This window comes from Abrus precatorius, unplaced genomic scaffold (assembly GCF_003935025.1).
Source record: "Abrus precatorius isolate BTA unplaced genomic scaffold, Abrus_2018 Scaffold4, whole genome shotgun sequence".
NCBI classification, from domain to species: domain Eukaryota; kingdom Viridiplantae; phylum Streptophyta; class Magnoliopsida; order Fabales; family Fabaceae; genus Abrus; species Abrus precatorius.
This window is the reverse complement of record NW_020874384.1, coordinates 15530552-15546608: the sequence shown is the minus strand read 5'-3', so window position 1 is coordinate 15546608 and position 16057 is coordinate 15530552. Positions and strand designations below refer to the sequence as shown.

The 16057-nt window shown below is 28.0% G+C and overlaps 2 protein-coding genes across 2 annotated transcripts; both read right to left on the bottom strand.

Moving 5' to 3' along the window:
• Positions 1-7444: 7444 nt before the first annotated feature.
• Positions 7445-8799, bottom strand: LOC113866185. The gene is made up of 2 exons (XM_027501069.1): positions 8773-8799; positions 7445-7888 (listed from the first exon to the last, which is right to left on the bottom strand). The coding sequence occupies exons 1-2, from the start codon at positions 8797-8799 to the stop codon at positions 7445-7447; spliced, it is 471 nt and encodes a 156-aa protein (XP_027356870.1).
• A 3571-nt stretch (positions 8800-12370) lies between these two features.
• Positions 12371-12796, bottom strand: LOC113866184. Its single transcript, XM_027501068.1, has one exon. The coding sequence runs from the start codon at positions 12794-12796 to the stop codon at positions 12371-12373; it is 426 nt and encodes a 141-aa protein (XP_027356869.1).
• Between the last annotated feature and the right edge of the window lie 3261 nt (positions 12797-16057).

The following is a 16057-nucleotide window of genomic DNA, read 5'->3' as shown; positions in this document are numbered from 1 at the left end:
AAAAGAACAAAGATACGGAAATGGGGATTTTGTTTTTGGAAGGATTTGAACATTATAATCAAGTTTAATTATGAAGACTGCGAAATTTAGAGATGATCATTTCTGTTTGGAAAAGGCTTCCATGCAAAGATTAAGCAGTAATGTTTGAACAGAATAGCTGGACGAATTCTATTCTGGAGACAACGACAACACGTCCATGCATGCCACTCTTCTTAATGACTTGTTCCTTGACGAGATGTACTGTTGGAAATGCAAAGAGAAACAAGTAGAAACAAATTTTCACGCCAATTTTAGTTTTCGCCGAACAATAATGTTTCCCACGTTATAGAATTGTTGTTTTTTTAACCAAGTGTGTCGTTGAAACATGTTGAGAAACAACTACGTAGATATTATTAAGATATTCCATGTTCAGTAAAGAATATAGTAAAAAACTTGAATTTAATTTCCTCCTCCAAGTTAATTTCTGTGAGATAAGTCTAATGTTTTAATATATATATATATATATATATATATGACTATTTAAACATGATTCTAAAAACGCGACTCATCTTTCTCTACATGAATTACTATCCTGGCTTATACAATTTGAAATTCATTACGAACAAGATTATCTTTTAGTCAAAATCAAAGTTTACCAATCTTTAAGTTTTGTCCTCGTGGCTTACATGGCGTTTGCATTACATCATGGAAATTCCCCTGGACTAATATTGATTGGTGGCTTATTGTTATCTTTCAGATGCATTCATAACAAATCATTGATTCAGATTATCCTTCATGGCTCACTCTAAACTATATAACTGGAAAGGCCACATATTCATGGCTGTAGATAAAAATTGAAGGGGTGGTGGTGTAATTTTCATATGAATGAAGGGCAAACGAAAGTGGAGCGCAGGATATACAGCTTTCCCTTGGCATGTTGAAAAGCAAGATTCTTGAACCACTTTTGCTTGGACTTTATTTTCTTAACTTGTATTCTCGCTCTCACACAGTGGAAAGGGGTGCAGAGGCCAGAGAGAAAGAAAATAAACTTTGAGGGAGAGAAAAGGGAAAGAGTACATGTACAAAGTAAAACAAATAGGAGTTACAAGTGAGGCAAAGAGGAAGGAGCAGAGCCATGGGCAAGGAAAGCAGAAAGAGAAATAGTGAAAAATTTTAAAAAATAAAAATAAAAAGAGGCACAAAGTAGGAGAATGTAAAGAAAAAAGTTGCGAGTCTTTTACGTTACACACACTGATTACTACTTAGCTCGTGGGCACATTCACTTTATAATAATAATAAAAAAAAATTCTTTCTTTCTTTTTCATTCTTCTTTTTCATTCAGTAGTCTTCACCCTATGCATCTATCCCTGTGTGCTTTGAGCAGTAATGGACCCACATTGTCTTTCTCGAAGGAATATACAGTGTGTGGTCTTTGTCACACCCGGCATGCTTTGCCCATCTCCATTTTCTAGGGTTTTACACTCCAAATTCTCAATTCACCAATCTCGTATCTCATACTCTAGCTCCACGCCGGCCCATTTTCTTTTCCCTTTTTTGTTGTCGTTCATTCCCACTAGTTTCATTCATTATAATAAAAATCTGGACTTTACCATTTATAATATATTAATGTTATAGCACTCTCTACATACAGAGAGAATATCGGCATTCATATGTATATTTTATTTGGTGGATATACTCTCATGCATATAGTATGGCAAATTGTGTGTGTATATATATATTTCTTAAGATTTTGTTGGTATGATGCCGTTAGCACTTGCACAAACTTTAAAGCATAGGTGATACATTATTTTAAATCTGATCGTGCATGTTCAGTGTATTATTTTCGATTCTATATCTAATCAAGAATATGCGGTGGCGGAAGCAACCTAATTGAAGTAGAGATCACATTGTTAACTTCGTTAATATAGTTGGTAAGAGAGATATCAAAACGAGGTCACACGTTGGTGTTAAAACCATCCTATGAGGCTGAACTCATTTTGACATATCTATTAGTGATGATAACGATAGTAGCTAGAGTAGAGATATTGTTTTACAGCAATAATGGTGGTGGCCGGGAATGTGATACCTAACAAAAGTAATGTTTATGATGGTGGTCATGGGGCAGTAACGACTATAAATTGTACTCTAAGTTTGTTTCATAGTATAGCATCTTGGGGATTTAAATTTGAATTTGATTAATTGCAAATCTAAAATAATTTTATATTATTTTTTAATGATATATTGTTATGGGTGTCTTTCGATAAGCTTAAAAAAAATAAAAAACGTTTGTAATATAATTTTTTTAGATCTTTTTCTTTAAAAAAAATTTCAAGAGAATTACTATGACTTTTTCTATGCTCACTCCAGTACGAAACAAAAGCCACTTTAGAACACACACACATATATATATGAAGTACTCAAAATGTGTAGTATCAAGAAAACGATAGTTCAATGTCATATATGTTTTTTGTTTTAATTTTAGGAGTTTTTTTTCTTTTTTAAATAAAAATCTTATCAGATTATCATAATAATGTCAATGCATTTTTTGAAGAGAAAAAACTTTCTCTTTTAAAAGTACACACAAACTAGTTCAACCTTAATTTTTCTATAAAAAAATGTATCAAGTTTTAATTTGGTATATGTAAAAAATCAATCTTTGATGGAAGAATCGATCCTAACATGTTATGTATGTCTGCGATGCAAATAAAATTATTTTTTATAGAAAATATCTGTAATTTAAATAAAAATGAAATAAAATAAATTTAGCTTCTGAGATTATTTTAAATGGTTCTTTTAAAGTGGACAAGCGTATAAAGTTAAAGAAAAATAACATATCAATCCTTAATTTAAAATAGATCTTAAGTTTTACTATGAATATTTTAATTCAACTCAAGGTTTAATATATCTTCATTTTCTCATTTTATACATTATATTAATTATTAAATTTGAAATATTAAAATTAGAATTTAATTAAAATATACTATAAATGTAAAATAATATTATTATTCAAACATGAATTATCATATTAATAAAAAATAATTAAATACAAAAGGTTTGTAAAACAGCATTAACTTTAAATAAAGACTTCATCCTTGAAAATGTACCAATTAAATAATTCAATTTCATTCAAATTATATTAATAACTTTTCACCATTTTAAAAACAACCTGTAGTTATACATGGTTGTATTTTTTTTTATATTATCTAAAATGTTTTATACATTAAGTTATTTAATATTTTTATTCATGAAATTATATTTTACTTAAATTAAGGTTCTTGAATGGTAATAATAGAATTTAATTTGCCCCATTGATTGATTTATCATAAAAAAAATATAGTTACAAAAACTATAACAAAAATTAGATAGATGAATAAATTGAATTATTTTATTAAAACTAATAATTTTTTTAATTTTCTTTTTATTAGTAGGTCTTTTTTTTAAAAGAGAAAAAAAAACAGAAAAACAATTAGTGTGTCTCTCTTTCCATTGTCATATTTAATTTAATTTTTTTTTATGAATGAAATGTATTAATAGAAAAATAATAATTACTTTTGTCTTAAACTTCTACATGAATAAGAATAAAGTTCTTCTCCTTCTAAATAAATGAATAGGAACTGCAACAATAAGATTCTAGTCTAAAGATTTTTTTTAAAAAAAAAATACCTTACTATATTAAAACAATTTATTATCTTTAAATTGTTATATAAGATAGATGACTTAACAAGTAAAAAATATGAAACATTATGATAAATATAGTTTATATTATGCATAGGAGTAAACTAATAAATTCTAGTATGATTTGTATTTTTCTATAATATCCTGAAGTTATATATTTTCAATTTTATGTTAAAAATTTAAGGTTAACATTTGCTCCTAGGATTAATCTCAACCGCCGCGCAGAATATTAAATTTGAGTACTTTTCATCTCTTATTCCGGAGCTTTTATAAGTATGTAAATGATTTTTAATTCAGACATCGATGTCTTCCCACAGTGATCGATCACACAGAAAATCAAAGATGCTGGCTCGTGAATGGTTGGGAAAAGCAAAAGAGGCAAAAAAAGAAAATGAATTGTTAAAATGATAAACGGGAGGTTAATTTCTGTGAAAAAAATTGAATAGGTAAACTCATAATTGAAAAAAAAAAAAAAAAACACAGTAAAGGATTAGGTGCTGATTCAACAACTGATCCATTTTTTTTTATGAATAATTGATCATTTTATACATACACTTATGTCATGTGCAAAAGTGAATTTATGCCTACATGCTGTAAAGAGCAGTAGCTTCTTGGTTTAGTGCTTTCATTTGTACTTATATGGATTAATATGACACACTTTTGAGCCGTATGTATATAAACTTACTCTAATTTGATTGTTTATTGAATAAAATGAGGCATGCATGACGCGATCCATTTTGCTTTGATGAGGGTCTGAATCTCTTTAAAATTTGTAGGGTTTTCATGTTCTCATTTAGTGGTCCAGTTCAATCACTCAGCTATACTTTAATAATTCTTTGATAGATTAAGCACTATTATGCGGTAGAAAAAGTTTTAATGCACTTTGAAAGGGAATAAATTGAAGTAACCTGTAGAGAAAATAAATATATATATCTGATTTTTCTTTTCATGAAGGGCACTGTAAAATATTAATATTGAACTAAAAGGTCCACTACGATGGTGACTAACTCACTAAGATGAACTAGCGCAAGGATGAACCAAATTGAGCATCACTTGGTGTTAAGCCGAGTCATGATGTCAAAACTCCGTAGATTCCTCGCTGAAAAGTGCTGAATTATAGTCAATTCCTTTGTTAATAATTCACATGAAACCCATTTAGCAACACCTCCACCTCCTATTGGGATTTAAGCTGGCAAGGATCCCCAAACATTTAAATAATTAAATATCAATGCTGATTGAGATTTTTACTAATTAATATTATCTTGCCACACATTCCCTTCTATTGCCTCTTCTCTGTTCTACGCTAGCAAAATCTGTCGTTTTGCATCTTAGCAAAATTTAAGTATGCTATTATACGTGTTTTCTATTTTTTATTTTTAATCAAATTTTGAATTTTATTTCAACAGTTCATAAATTATTTTAAAAAACCAAATATTTCAATGCAAGAAAAAAATTAGTATAACATAATAAAAAATATTTTTTTAAAACGTCTTCATTTGACATGATTTCTCTAAAAATAATATAGTTTAAATCACATAGGTTAACTATATGGGCACCCTTGCTTATCATTGGAGTGTTTTCGAGGACTTTGTTCTTCTGTATTTCATATAAGAAAAATGGATTTCTTTCAAAAACTAACTTTAAATAAGAAAATTATTTAAGTTTCATAAAAAATATTTTGACCGTAATTTTAATTAATATGAAATATTTTTAAAAGATTTAATGTTTATTTTACGAATTGATTCTAGTGGATGGGCTTTGGTGCAGGGTAAGGGTGGACAAGCTCCTCCCCTAATGGATCTGAATGGACTTTAAGGATGACATTGGTAAAAATACTACCAGGCCGCTGCTTGTTTTTCAGGCTATCATTCATATTTCAGGACACAAACCTCGAACATTTTTATTTTTAAGGAAAAACAAAAAGAGTGGTTAATATACCATACTTTTGACCCAAAAAAAAATAAAACACAAAATCCTTGTTTCAGAAAAAAAAATAAAAATTTAAACAACTATATTTTTTATTTTCAACGATTTTCTAGGAAAATAATAAAATAGTGTTCATTTACTTTTTTTAAAGTAATTATATATAAAACAAAATTTACTTTTTAAATTTTGTGTGTAATTGATATAGTGAAAATTAGTTATAATTACTATTTTTTGAGTTACTTAAAAAAGTTAAAAATATAAAAAAAAAAACTCATTTAAATTCATATACAAATATAAAATGAGTTTTTTACTGATATTTAATATTATTTATATACAAATTTTAAAATAATTTAATTTCTCTAAAGTAATAAGAAGTGTAAAGTGAAGATCTATCCACACTTAATTTAAAGTATATGTTTATAAAATATTTAAATTCACATCAAAATTTCTTTTCATTAAAAAGACAAATTTCATCTTAAAAATACACCATAAGATATAAAGAACAGCCAAAAGTATCTAATTTAAATATTTTAAGAACATTTTGCAGAAGAACATTACCTACCACCTATGGGCTATTACCTAACTCTTGCTCTCGCATCATCTAAAAATAATTCTGGAACGTATATGCTGATGGATGAATATTGAATACGGATGGTTCTTCGTAAGTCTCTTTTGGTATGACACGTGGTGCTCTTGCACCACCACACGTGGAGAATTCTCCATGTCCCTGCCTTGCCATGTGTGATTACTTATAAGAAAATGATCATTTTATACTCACTTGGTGAGTGGAGGAAAAACAAAATAAAAACACGATAAATAATATCATATAAAAATAAAAATGTGTAAAAAAAAGTAAATAGAGAAATATTATGGTTACCTAGCTATTGTAGTTCAACTAATTGAGAAGGTTATAAAACCACGTAACCATCCTTCTTCTGTTGCAATGCTTGTGCGCTCCAGCAAATTTCCATCACGCCCAGTTTTTTAAGAATAAAGTATAACGTGAACTAAAATTTAATAAAAACATTTGTATAAGAATTAAAAATAGCTTTTTAAAACAAAAATTAATTAACAAAAAATGTCAATTATAAAGACTATATATATATATATAATTCCAACCACACTCATACTGCATTTGTAATTGAATTGTGATAAATTTCTGTTAGTTAACGTGTAGTTAGTTAGCATAAATGTCTTAGTTCTGATGATGCAGTGGCTTAGTTCCAGTAACCTGGGAGCTTCCATGTATCATTGAGTATCTTATTAAATCAATTTTACAACAATTTTTTATGACATTCACCTTTTCTACTTCGAGTTTTATGATGTTTGAGCAAGCGCAAGTTGGCATAACATGCTTTCTAATTCCTTCACTAGCGCCACACATAACTGAACCGCAAATAGCATCGCAAGACATGCATGCTTCATACTTCTTTACTGGCGCCCTCTCTTTTATACCTTCTCCATCAACAAATTTTATTTTTATGCGCAATTATATAATGCTAAAAAAATCTTCATAGATATATTGGCAATGAAATTAAAATAATCACCAACTATGTAAAAGCATATAGAATTCTAATTGTCAGGGTAAAATCTACGGTGCAAGAGAACTAGATACACAGACGAGGAAAATTGAAATTTTGTTATTTCCAAATCAATACTATGTAACATCTAAAAAAATAAAGATAGAGAGAGTACGTTAGAATTTCTACTTTTTTATTTAATTGAGGTTTTACTACGTATTAACAACTGCAGTATAATTTGTTAACAAGAATGCTATTATGTTGTACAAAAAAAATGTTAGGAAAGCATATAAGGTCAGTCATCATCAATAGTCTTCTGACTATAACAGTATCTGAATATGATTTCAGGGGTAACTAGTGGTTCGATTGAGCTTTGATATGCTTAACCCCTTAGTTTTCCTATTCTCCAAACTTCTTTTGGCTATTTCCCTCATACAATGAGTTAATGAGAGTTTGGGATTAAGTCTAGTCGTGGCGTTATATTCTTGGCAGAATTCCCTGTGAGAGTTCAAAGCATCTTGCATGGCTACTTTAGGACTTTGCCCTACTCTTTCTTTAACAGCTTCAGAACAAAGCCCACACACCCACTTTCCACTATAACATTTTTTAACCTCTGTGATATAAACTGTGGTACACTCCTCCTTTAACCCACAACACTGGCATTCAGCTTGTTCCACTTCTTCAATGGCAGCAAATTGTCTCTCCAGCTCCAAGCTATTATAGTATTTGTCTATTTCATTGGACACATCCGAGACCACCTTTCGAAGCTTTTGCTGATTGATCTCCTCCTATATATGGAAACACATAGAAAGTGTCAAACTATGTATGTTAATTAATTAACAACAAAACAAGAAGCAATAAATAAATTAACATAAAGTGGTTAATTAGAGAGTATTGGCTAGCAAGAGCACCATGTAAGAAATTAACAAGCTTGATTTGATATATATGAGCCTGCTTTGTTACGTATTGCAAAGGCTGCATGTGCATATTTATACATAAGGTGTGGCTGAGAGTAATTACATAAAGTGAAGTTAGATAAGATTTTTTAGTAGCGATGCATTTGATTGACAAGTGACAACACAGGAATGCCTTTACAGACTAAGGTAACTGTATTTGTACATATAAAGTCCGCTATCAGTACTTATTAATTAGTCCACTAGTCCTGCAACAAGCTTGCTATTGATATGCTCTTGGAAACTCCTAATAAAGAAATGTTACATCTACATGTTGAGCAATAAATCTATTGCACTTCACACCCTTATAGATGATACCAAGCAAGCTATTCCCTGTTTGTGAAGAAATCTTGAGCTAATTCTAATCTTTTGTCTCTAGCTTCAACTCGTGAAGATTCAGAAATGTTGCATGTATTAAGACCAAGTGGTACTGCCATACCCAACTTTACGTATACGTGGACAGCTGTCTATCGTTGAAATGTAAATAAAGAAGCACTCTAATTAAGGAAATAGAAAAACAGCTCTATCACAGTTACGTAGTTGATGAAACAAAACAGCGGCACACAAAATATAAATAAACAACAAAACCCCAAATATAGCTTTGGAAGATTTAACATCTGCAAGAGCTGAATCTTGCAATGCCAAAGAATATTAACATCTTTTTTCGTATATGATTTTTATTGCAGCGTACACATAATATGTGCTACATTTTCGCATACCCTCTGAGAAAATTCACTATAACGCATGATGCATCCCCTGAAGTTTCATATTATATATAATGCCAGTATATATGACTTATTTTCGGACTAGTTTGAAACAAAAGAGCAGTTTGTATATGTGAGTGTATATATTGATTTATACTGAATTATCTTTGAACTAGCTAGTGCGAGAGAAAAACAAAAGACGTTTTCAGGATTATTTGAGACTATGAGCTACAAAATTTACATATTTTCTTACCTTGCATTTACAATAAACAACGACATGGATGGAGTTAATCGACTATATGTCGGATGTAACAATAAATTTTAAAGGATATTTAGTGCACGTAGTCGATGAAGGAGAATTGAGGCACTTGGTTTATGTACATTATCCCCATCCAGAATGTGATTTGGACACCCCAAGGGATATGCTAGTTAAGTTAACGTTAAGGACCACCTAAAGCTAGGAGCTGTAGGAGGTTGTAGCTCACACTAAAGCATCAACCTTTTCTAATATCAACTCCTTTTTTTTTTACATATCCCTCGCTCTCTCTGTCGTTTGTGATCAAGTTACTCAAATAAGAAAAATGTTATTTCTGCAAATATTTTTTAACTAATTTTGTCACGATGTAGAGAAATAAGAACAAAAAAATTAATATTAAAATGGGTCATGTGATGGAAAAATATATATATATTGTTGTGAAAATTTATTGTAGAAATATGTTGTCGAAATATTATAGAAAATAATTTTTAATAAAGTTTTTCCATTTGACATATTTAATAAATATTAAAATTTATCCATTAAATTATTGAATTAAACGTTTTGTAATATAAAAATCAGTTTATTTAACGTATATTTAAGGATACATAATAAATATTTAAATATAAAATATGTTTATTAAAAATACAGAAATATGCATTAATAATATTAAATGATATAATTTATAATAAAAATTAATATTTATAAATTTTTACTGTGTGCCTTTGAGCACATGTTAAAAAATTTATTTAAAATTTTGTTAGCATTTTATCAAATAATTTTATTTTAATATATAATACACTTTTTAAAATTATTATTAATTATAAAATATATTTAATTCATCTAAAACTTAATATTTAAAATCAACATGTAATATATTGAAATGTTGAATTTGTTAAATTTTGCATTTTATAAAAATGATTATGCAAAAAACTTTAAAAATAATTACTTGTGGAATTATTTATTTTACACCCATTGAAAACTGTTTTTTTTTCTTTCTTATTTCATTACTCCAAATGAAGGAATATAAAATTAATCTATGTAAGAAAAAAAACATGCAAATACAGAAAGGATTAACATCTGGTTAGGGATGGATAAATTTACATAAAATTTGATGAATACAAATATGGCACCCGCATTATAATAAATATGATTTTTTAAGATTATGTCAAGCGAACTCTTTGCATGCGATTAAGGCTGAAAACTGCTAAACTAAGATATATCCAGCATGAGAAGAAAGCCAACATATTTAACAAATCAATATGATTTTTTAAGATTCGGTCAAGTGATCTCTTTCAGCTTGCGACGCTAATGCCTTGTCCAAATTCTTCTATTTGTTATAATTTTCTTGGGTCATATGTTGAACAAATTATTGTAAAAATATAATTTAAATTTTTTTCTTATTTTGTTACAAATAAGTGAAAATTTAATTTAAATTTATCCTTTTTTGTGTGAAAATAACCTATTAATGTTCTAATATATAATTCAATATTTTATTTTTTAAAAATAATTACAGGCATCACGACGGTATAAATCTAATTCAATTGCACAAACATATATATATATATATATATATATATATATATATATATATTTATTTTTATTTTTTTATTTTTTTATTTTTTTTATTTTTTATAATCACAAAATTAGTATTAATAGGACACAAACATGTATTATATATGTGGGATAGAAATTCATTACTTTTTATTTTTATTTTTTGTTAATGTGTTTTATTTTTAATTCATGGGTAGGGAACAAGACACATAAAAGGACAGGTTTCTTTTTTTTCTATCTAAAAGAGACAGATGACTTCATTCTATGTATGTATATGCTAGCACTATAATGGATTGAAATCACATGTGATAATGTTGATCTCTTTTTTTCTTTTCGTTAAAGTGTCAATTTTTTAATTTGAGAGACAAGAAAAAAGGGAATAAATAATTCCTATTGTAGTATGCATACTTGTTGTGAATAAAACTATAAAGGAAATTAGCACAACACAGAACAAAGTAAAAAAAAAAGTGGATTTGGTTATTTTCATATCATTTATTTTTAATGTGATAAAATACGAGTAGCAATATGCTTTTCATTATATAGTTTCCTCTTCATTTTTCAAATAAGTGTAACTATGAGAAATATTAAAAATAAAACAAAATGCAGAAATATTTTTCCCAACTATAAATGCGTCCAAAACTAACAATTGTTTTTTGCCGTGCCTAAACAAACTTAAATGAGGTTTCGTTTTTTTTTTCAACAAGCTTAGATGAGTCATGTTCACTGATATGCAACAACTCAAATAATTAACGGACCTACCAATTAGCCCAATTTTCTGCATTCACTATTCCTAAGCATATATAATGAATTACGAAAATGATATTGTTAAACTTAAAGTTTAAGATCATTTATGGGTCTGTCTAGCAGCTTAAGTTTTGGGTATCGTTTGTTCATGATATGATATTAAAGTACCTTTTATAAAATTTAGATAACTTCCTTTCTTTGAATTAACTTTTAAAAAAAGGTAGACCAATTCATTTTTTATATAATAGTAAAGCCTATATAACTAAGTAATCTAGAGAGTTTGATTCTTACCACCTTTGTTCTTTTAATTAAAAAATCGGTTTAATTTCAAGATAAGATAGATGGATTTATGCATTGCTCATGCTTTAAGTTCAAGGGGCTATGTGGTGGATACATGAGCGTGTTAGAAATAAAGCATAAATTTATGCATATGTTTTTACCTAATAATTTAAGCTTTTAGGATAATTAGCTTATGATAGATAAATTTAAGACCAAAAGAAAATAAAATGGAAGATTTAGTGGACTAATTTTAAAAAAATAGTTAACACATACTCATTTGTACAATTTTTTTTTATCAATTTTATTATTTAAATTATTAAAACTTAATATCGTATATAATATCATATAAAATAATTTAATATTTTACTTTCTTTTTTATTTTTATATGCACACCAGTAACAAAGCTTGAGTGAAAAATTTAAGGTTCAAAATAATATTTTAACGCTTAAATTAAACATGTACAAAATATAATCATCAGCATTCATTATTTTATTTCTTATAATAATTAAATATTTTCATCCAAATAGCATCTCATGTGTTTAAATACACATAATACTCTAAAATACATGTAGAGAAAACCTAGGTGATACAAAATGAAAATACTTTTTTAAAATATAGATTTTTAAAATTATTTTTTTACATGTATATATCAAATAATAATTCTAATGCGAACTACGGTAGCAGAGAATCTCAGATTAAACCAAAAGTTGATGAACATTAATGAAGTGGAAGCTCCACGCTTTTTCCCTGTCCCATGCAGTGTAACCTTCGACCATCCTTACCTTAGAAGTTAGAAGTTTTTCTTGAAATCTTCTTCAATATCTCTTTGACATCCTGAACAAGATACAAAGCAGGATATGACCTACCAAGCCTATTGAACTTCACGCAAACGCTCATATGCACATTCACAGCTTTCTCTCGCTCTCCACCATTCTTCTCCATCTCCACCTTCACCGCTTCAGCACACAACCCGCATATTAACTTCCCTGAGAACATCTCACGCACGCGCTTTATGTACTCGCGTGTGCATTCCTCACACATTCCGCAACACTCACATTTGGCATTGTCTAACTCCGACATGCTTCCAAACTGTGCTGCTTCTTTGTTTCGTTCGAAGGTTACGCTTATGTCAGATACCGTTCTTTGCAGACCACTAATCTTGTTGGTGGTGGAGGAGCCAACCACCTTGTTTGCATTGCATGGCTCCATCGATGTTCTTATGATACCTAGTACCTAGAATCTAGGACCAAGGAAGGATTTCTCAATCTTGGTTGGGTTTGAGGAATGGAACTCAAGTCAATTTATACTGTGATCAATGTTATATTTCTTTGGAAACCTAAGAGGAGATGAATGTGGACTCCAATTGTTGTGTCTAATTAACGATGAAAAGAATCGAACGAGAAAAAGGGCCTGAATGGTTAATCAGATATTTCAGGATCAAGGTGGCATGCCCAGATAACGACTTCAATTTTTTCAATCAAATCTTCCCAATATTCTCAGACGTGATCACCTTTCTGTTAATTTAATTTCGACTTCTCAAATTTCAACACGCCTGACAGGTTCACGTAACTATACAGCATGTATTAATTCCATATAAAGCACGACAACTTCAATCAAAACAAGGAGGAAGCTACTAAAGCAATAATATATATAAATTAAATGAAATTTATAGTGATAGAAGCAAACTCTTAACTTGGTTTTTCTGTTAGCGTATATATTTTTTGTGTGTGTATGTATGTATAAAAAATTACGATAAACTGTAGATGTTGTTGCTTTTTTTAGTGTTATTTATTAATTAAAATTAAAATTTTGTCTTATAATATGTAATAATATAATATATTTTTATCAAAATAAAATTTTAATTAATAAAAAAATATTTACAACACTTGAAGAAATAATACATAAATCTTGTCCAAAAATTTAATATACACTATAAATATATCATGCATGTTATAAGTTCATATAATATATCATATTATTAACGTGAACTAATGTTAATTACCATCAACAAGGATTATGTTAACATATGATCTTAACAATATAATTATAAATAAATATTTAAATTAGATTTAAGCAGCACTAATCTTTAATTATATTAACTATCCAATTATGTAAACAACTAAGATTGGTAAGAAAAACCAAACTACAACGTGGAAACTGTGGGTACTCAAAAAAACCAACGTCACTTCTTTTATTTTATTGAAAAAAGAGTACATTAAGAGAAAATGACTAATTGCTCGACAAGCAGAAAGTATATCCTGTCGCCCGAAAAATCAGCACATATAACTCATGAAATCTGAAATCACGTGAGAAAAAAGATCCACACACGGCCATGTGAAGAGAGAGGGAGTTAAATTTATGGAAGGGAAAATAAAGGTAAATAACTTTCACGAGTTTCTTGAAGATTTAAATAAAGAAAATATTTTTAGTTTTGGGTTATATTTATATATCCATATCACTTTGGGATGAAAATTAGTTACTTGAAGAACAAAAATCACGAGGTGCTCTTACCGTCATTTTAATATTCAGACTAATCGGTTTGACCGGTTAAAAATTCAAATCAATCACCCATCTAATTTTTTAATTTTAAAAATCAGTTCAATGTTTGTGTTTTGATAAGTGTACCCAATATTTAAATGGTTCTCTATTTCACGATAACTTATAATATGTTTAATGAATCGCCGTATTATTGATTTATTCCACATAACTCTATGTACAATCATATTCACCAATTCATTGTAAGTTTCGAAGATAAGATTTTCAACAACAATAATGGTAATAATATACTGAAACTTCTACAAAGATGGCATTAGTTGTTTCAATTTTCAAAAGAACCAAAAAACAACCTTTCTTCAAAGCAAATTTGGTAATTATATTCCAATAATATATTTTAAACTTGTTTAAGTACAATTATATTCGTTTAAGCAGATCGTTTGTTTCAAAAATTTGAAATTAATTTACTTAAGTGATTTTTTTATGCTTAAATAAGCAAATTCTTAATGATAACTTTTTACCATTTTATTTAATTTTTGTTTAAGCCAAAATTTTATCATTTAATCAAATTTAGTAAATGAAATTCTTACTTTTCTATCTTATTTTAGTTTAAACTCGTTTATACCTCGCTTAAGTAAATCTTCAAAATTTTATTTTTTTACTTAACCGACTTTTACATGACTTAAGTGAATCTTGAATTTTAATTTTTTTTATAAAAATAATAAAATTTAACGATAATGCAGCCCTAAATTAAATGTTTTAAATTAAAAAAAAAAAAAAACAAACTGCTCTAATAAGTCCAACGGGTCAAGTAAACATGGCACTTATTATTGAATCAATGAGATTATGTAAAAATTGGTAATATTGATCGGAACAGGCCAGTTTAAACTAGTCGGTTTTTATATTTTAATTTTTTTTAAATGAATAAATATTCAATAATAAAATGTAAGTGTTTATATATATTTATATAATTAAATTATTATTATTGTTATTCATGTAAAATATATAACATGATATTTTATATTAGTTTAAAAATTATTTTCTCTTAAATTTTTATTACATCTTTAAATCAATATTTTTACCTTTTTAATGACTTGTCTAATTCTTATATGGAGGATTTGAATCTTTAGAATTTAAAATATTACACCTTTAAATTAATATTTTTACTTATTAAATGACTCGTCTAATTTTTATATAGAAGTTTTAGATCCAAATGATCTAATAAAAAAGCGTATACAAATTATATATGTGTGTGTGTGTGTAGAGAGAGAGAGAGAGAGATTTAAAAAAAAAAAAAAAAGAGTGATGTGGTCAAAGGATATTAAAGAAAACATTGCTATAAAAATTATCATAATTTTATAAAGAAATGAGAGGTCCCATGATAGATGAAGTTAGATTATGGTTCATTTGGTTAATTTTTTTTTTTTATAAATTATATCCAAAAATTAATTAAAATAAATAATATTTTATCGTCTAATGTAATATATTCAATACACAATTATAGCAAAGGATTAATATTATCTCTTTTTGCTTTTTGAACAAATATTATCTCCTAAATATGTGAATTCTACGATCGAGGTTGTGTTTTTGTAAGGACTAGGGGCCCAACAGCGGTCTTGGACTTCTTTTGGGTCGGAACGAGGATCTTTTGGGCCATAGCTGAATTTGTAATTAACATTAGCCTACGTGGCCCAATCAAGAATTATATTTTTTTTTCGGTTTCTATTGTCTAAGGAAAATGTTACTGGGAGAGTGGAGACCTTATTCGGTATATGCATCTAGAAAAAAAGAAAGAAAAAAAAAGAGATAAATGTGATAAATAATATAATATGATAGAACAGAGAGAGAGAGAAAGATGAAAGAATATTAAATAAATATTGACATGGCCGAAGTTCTCATAAATCATAATTGTTTATTTAATATGATGCGTTTATTCCATAAACCGGTCCAAAAGAAATTTTGACCATTTTCCTTAGG